Raw genomic sequence first — 5,893 nt, forward strand, 5'->3', positions numbered from 1 at the left:
ACACTTAATCAAACCAAAAATCTAAGTTCCTCCATGGCGACAATAAAGAAATCCCCAATAACATAAATTAGGAATTCTCCAAAAACTCGAAAACATCATCAACTCATCAAATCAAATACTCAAAAAATAAATCAATTTACTAACTACGACTCTCAAATAAGCATTTGTACCCTCAGGCACTTATTCCACTATGATCATCACACCTTACTAAACTTTCTACTCTTGCTCTCCAGCTAAACCATCAAAATTATCTGAAAATATATGGAGATATGGGGTGAGTTATCAACAACTCAGTAAGCAGAGAACATATACCAGTGTATAAACATGAGCATTTACAGAAATCAGAATGCAGAACAAAACATTTTCATTTTCAGAATGCGGAAGCAGAACATGTTATCAAAATATCAGAGCGAAGATTTAGAAATAATTTCATTCAAAATATTCTTTGGCAAAACATAAAAGATCATCATCATCATCAGAACATCATATCAGAACAGAGGCCATGTATAATCCCCGTGGTAGGGTTGTGCATCTGCGGATAGCCAAGCAGAACATAAAACACTCTGTCACGAAGGTGTGCACTCAAAACAGAGACCACTACTATAACCCGTGGCAGGGCCGTATCCACTATTATTACCCGTGGTTGGGCCGTATCTACTATTATTACCCGCGGTTGGGCCGTATCCACTATTATAACCCGTGGTTGGGTAGTATCCACTATTGTAACCCGTGGTTGGGCTGTATCCACTATTGTAACCCGTGGTTGGGCTGTATGCCACTATTATCACCCGTGGCAGGGCCGTAACTGAACAGAACGGATACAGAATCAAATTCAGAATCAGAGAGTCATGCCAAAGGTTTTTAGAAATCACGTCTTATCCAAACAGAGTACTGAACAAAAATCTTCGGAACAGAACAAAATCATATCACAACATAATCAATGCACAAATTTCATATTCGCTCTCATTTTAAAAGTTCAGAAACAGAATGTCAAAAATAAGCTCATGTCTACACCAGTCATGACAGAAAATACTTTCTTCTTAAACAGAATCTCATGAGTAATGCAGAACAAATAACTGAGGTAGTTCAAATTTCTTTTCATAACAAAAAATGCATATTTTCCAGAAAGGACCTCAGTTCATTTTGTTTAATGCAAAGTCTAGCATAGGAACCCCGCTTACCTGGACTTCTTAGCTTTTCAGAATTTTTCTCAAAATGTCAAACAATTAACAATCGTCACCTATCAAATAATCAAGTAATTCCCGTAAATTTCCAATCAACCACTTATTTCGATATTTAATCCTAAACTTATAAAATAACCTACTTAATTCCTCAAAACCTAAAATTTCATAACCTTAAAATTTATCATCTTTTTCTAAAATCGCCACTGTCCAATTGATAACTTTGACTAAAAAAATTTAAAAATCTAACTTATTTATTAATGAAAACAACTTATAAAGTTCAATACCAGATAATATAATTATCCCAAAATATTTTAAAGTAAACCATAACTATTATTAAATAGATTAAAACATATCTAAAATGTAAAAACAACATTACTCCAATATTGTTTACTCTTAACATAAATCTTTACTTAATAACATAATAAAATAATTTTCTGTAATCATAATTAAATAACAGTGTACTAATACATAATAAAATATAAAAGCCCATTAATATAACATGCAGTGAAGGGCATTACGGTAAATCAATTAATTCCTTGAAAAGTAACCAAAATAGAACCTACGTAAAATGAATAACATGCACGGCGGAAGCTACACAAGGGAAACCGAGGCACGTGTCGAGGTTGAGGCGCAACGGGGCTGACTGGAGGGACGGCGGTGGCGCAGCAGAAGAGCAGGAGCGCGGCTAAGCTTCCATCAAGCAGCGCTGGGCACTAGAGAAGGAGAGGGAAAAGTGAGTGAGAGAGGGCAGAGAGAAAGGAGGGAGTGACCGAGGGAGGTACTCACCGCGAGAGACAAGGCGGAACTGAGGCGGCTCGAGGCTGACGGAAAACTGACAACCGGCGGATTCTGTGGCTGGTCCGATAGTTTTCCCGACGTACGGTGGTGACTAATCGAATTAGTGGTGATGCTCTGTTTTTGAGAGGAGAAACAGAGGACTTTAATTCAGTAAAAGCATGGGTTGCTGTTTCCCGTGGCTGTCGAAAGTGTTTTCCGAGGGTTGTTCTGGGCATCGGTTTTTCGTGGAGATGGTGATTGGGGGAGGATGAACCGTGCAGTAGTGGTGACGAACACGTTTGGGCTTCCGTGAGGGTGTTGGACAGCAACGGGGATGGCTGAAAGGTGCAGAGATGACTGTGGGAAACCGAGAGGAGAGGGAGAGAAAAAAACACAGGAAGCGGCTATTCTAGGTTTTCGTCATGCACACTAGTGGTTGGCTATGGATGCAAGGTTGACGAGTGTTGAGTCGAGGGCTACGGGTTGCTGCTTGCGTGGGGAGGAGTTTCTAGCGGCGGCAGTGTTGGGTAAAAACTCATTGCTTGGGAAAAAACATAAGCATCTATATATATGTGAGGTGAAACCCTAGAGAGACGAGAGAGACGTGTGTGTGCATGCATGCCGTGAACGAATGCGTGTGTGTATCCATGCTGTGCGACCAAAAAAAAAGCCGTGCGAAAAAAAAATAAAATAGAAGGAAAGAGAAGGAAACGAAAAAATAAAACAAAAAAATAAAACATGCAGGGAGAATAAAAATAAATAAATAAATAAATGGCATAGATCTCCAAATAAAAAAAGAAAAAAAGAAAACCACAGTCCAACTATACCAATCCTGGAACCGGGTGTTACATTAAGTCATGAAGATGCCATGAATACTTTGCCAAACAATCGGTTGCAGCGTTGGCCATACAGCCTCTATGCTATATTACAACTTTAGGAAACCCTTTTAATAGATTTCTGATTTCAAGAACTAGATTTCCCCAAATAGACATAGACTCCTCCCCTTTTGTAAGCTCTTGAACAACCAACAAAGCATCACTTTCCACTTAAAGATCATGAATTCCCAAAGGCAAACATAATTGCAGGACCTTTTTTTTTTTTTTTTTTTTATCAAAGAGTGAGAAATCACCTGTCCAATAGTGATCCCCACCCAATTTTATTAATAAGCCCTCACTTGTGACGGAGGAATACCGTGGTAACAAACATATGTACTCGGGCTTTACAATAATAAGAAAGACTAATTAAGCCCCAAGCACCAGACACCAACTCAAAACTCAAACAAAAAAACTATTAAGTGAACAAAACCAAAATAAAACACTAAAGGAATATTATGAAAATAAGAGAACTGACACTCAATCCTAAATACAACCACACTACCTAAGATAAGCCAATCCACATGAATCAGTTCTAAGAATACCTCTTAATAGATGAGGAATATCCGTCTGCCCTAACCACTCATGAGAGAGACCCCATTACTACCCAATCGAGCCAAAAAATCTGCAGCCTTATTACCTTCCCTATAATTGCATGACCCTTAGCAAAGCCAGAAGTTCCACTTCCATAGGATCAAAGATCTCATACTCGGGTTTACTAGTTGTAAAGAGCACCTTACCAGTTTAATCTCAGAGTATCATTCCCACACCAAATCTACCTTGATCATGAAATAGTGCTGCATCAACATTCAACATTAGGCTACCAACAAGTGGATGGATCCAACCACAATGAGGTTTAGAGGCTTTTTTTTGTTCTGCTACTGAACACTCATACTCCTTTGCAACTGAGAAAGAATGGTCTACTGCTTGTTCTAGAGCTATCCGCTTGTTCTCAAAGATTAGTTGGTTTCTGTTGTACCAAATTCCCCAAGCACATAATAATAATTTTTCCATTTCCCCAGTTTTGTTCCTTTGAATTACTATATCCATAATATGTATAAAATCTGCTCTTTTTTTTTTTTTTTTTTTTTTTTATAAAAAAAAGAGAAGGTAGTCACATGTCCAAAAGTGACCCCTGCCCAAGTTTATTAATAAGTCCTCACTTTTGGTGGAGGAAAACCGTGGTTACAGTCTCAGTACTTGATCTTTACAAAAAAACTAAAAACTCAAGTACTCAAAACAATACAAAAGACAAAAAACATAAAGGTACATTACCAAACATTTCATTTTGACTTAGCATTTCCGAATCTGAGGTAGGCCACATGCATCTGTTCTGATTATCCCTTTTAACAAATGTGGAAGCTCCGTTTGACCTATCGATACTTCACCCAAAATTAAATCATCCAAATTTGGCAAAGAACTCGACTGAGTGGCCTTTAAAAATTCCTCAAAATAAACACAAGCATCCTCATGAATGACTACCGGAGAACTAAGAACCCTGGACAAAGCAGCCGAAAGACTCAATAACATGGGAGAATGATCTGAAGACCTCCTAGGCAGGTACTGGTTATGCACCATAGGGAACACTTCCAGAAACTTCAGGTTGCACATAGCTCTGTCAAGGTGTGCCCACGATCGAGCCATCCCCGATTGCCCATTGCCCCATGAAAACTTATTTCCTATAAACGGCATTTCCACCAGTCCACCAGCATCAATAATTGAGGAAAACTCCTCCATTGCCATGAGAAGCCTTGGGCCTCCACCACGCCTCTCACTATCATTCCGCAAAATATTGAAGTCCCCCAAAATCACATGAGGCATCTGTACAGCATTTACATTAAGCAAATCCTCCCATAAAACCCGTCTATCTAGATACCAACACTTTGCATATACAGTTGATATCAAAATGTTTGAATTGATCATCAGAGCTAAATACTGATCCGAGCCTCCCACAACATCCACCTGTATCCCAGCAACCCAGAAGCACCAAAGCTTCCCAGCCTTATCCGCATTAGAGATGCACGCACTAAACGAAAAATAATCACACCAGTAACTCAGTTGACTGTCATCCCCAAATGGTTCCGCCAGAAATAAAACACAAGGCTGATGTACACGAACTAGTTTCCGTAATCTCTTCTTCGACGTTCCAATTCCTCTTAAATTCCAAAACATAACTTTCTTCATCATTGAATTTGTTTAGAGGGCCTACTTGGAACCTGTGTTGAGATTCGTAACCTTCGTGTAAAATTTACTTTCTTTTTTGATAACTCAGAATCAGAATTTCCATCCTTCTCCTTCGCTGGATGCGCCACCTCCATCTCATCCTCAGATTTTGATTCCATACCAAGATGATCTTGATCAAAAACCACCAGTTGCAAGTCGTCCAAACTAGAAGCCCGTGTACCTCCTATTTGCTCCTTAGAGTTAACGTCCAGACCCTCCATATCAGACCCCACCACAGGTTGCAGAACCTGGTCATTACCCATAACCAAAACCAAGTCTTTTTCCACTCCACTTGATTCTGCCAACATTGTCACATCTATTCCAAATTCTAAAGCCCCAACTACTTCCCGATCACTCTCAGTTTCTCCCTTATCAATCTCAGCATCTAAAGACACCACCCCTTCATTACTTCCATCCTTTAACTCATTTTCCTCTACATTATGAATTACCAAAACAGAGGATGTCTCGATAGCCTTACCTGATGAATCTTTTGCCATATTAACCGCATCCTCCTTCTCCTTAGGAACCCAAACTCGGTTAGATTTAATATTCCTCAAGTTCTTGTAGTCTTTCCCTTCCTTGAACTTAGTCTTACATGTTTTCAGATTATGTCCATGCACTTTACAGTAAGAACAAAAGGCTGGCAGAGTTTCATATTCAACTTCTTGGAATATACTTGTAGGCTGTCTTGGCATTCCAATCCAAAAGGAAGATATTGGCTCTTGATCAATATTCATAAGGACACAAACTCGCGCACCATCAATTCTTGTTGCACACCTCGTTGCATTATCCATACGTAAAAATGTACCTATTGAAGCCACTATATTCCTGAGGTAT

At 39.1% G+C, this 5,893-nt stretch overlaps 1 protein-coding gene across 1 annotated transcript; it reads right to left on the bottom strand.

Annotated features, from left to right (window-relative positions):
* Positions 1 to 4,126: 4,126 nt before the first annotated feature.
* Positions 4,127 to 5,017, bottom strand: LOC108990822. Its single transcript, XM_018964918.1, has one exon. It carries the CDS (start codon positions 5,015 to 5,017, stop codon positions 4,127 to 4,129), a length of 891 nt encoding a protein of 296 aa, XP_018820463.1.
* Between the last annotated feature and the right edge of the window lie 876 nt (positions 5,018 to 5,893).

The sequence above is a fragment of the Juglans regia genome, chromosome 7 (assembly GCF_001411555.2).
Source record: "Juglans regia cultivar Chandler chromosome 7, Walnut 2.0, whole genome shotgun sequence".
NCBI lineage: Eukaryota > Viridiplantae > Streptophyta > Magnoliopsida > Fagales > Juglandaceae > Juglans > Juglans regia.

Excerpts from the sequence above, each read along its gene's own strand:
- LOC108990822 (XM_018964918.1), bottom strand. The coding sequence starts at position 5,017 with ATGAAGAAAGTTATGTTTTGGAATTTAAGAGGAATTGGAACGTCGAAG.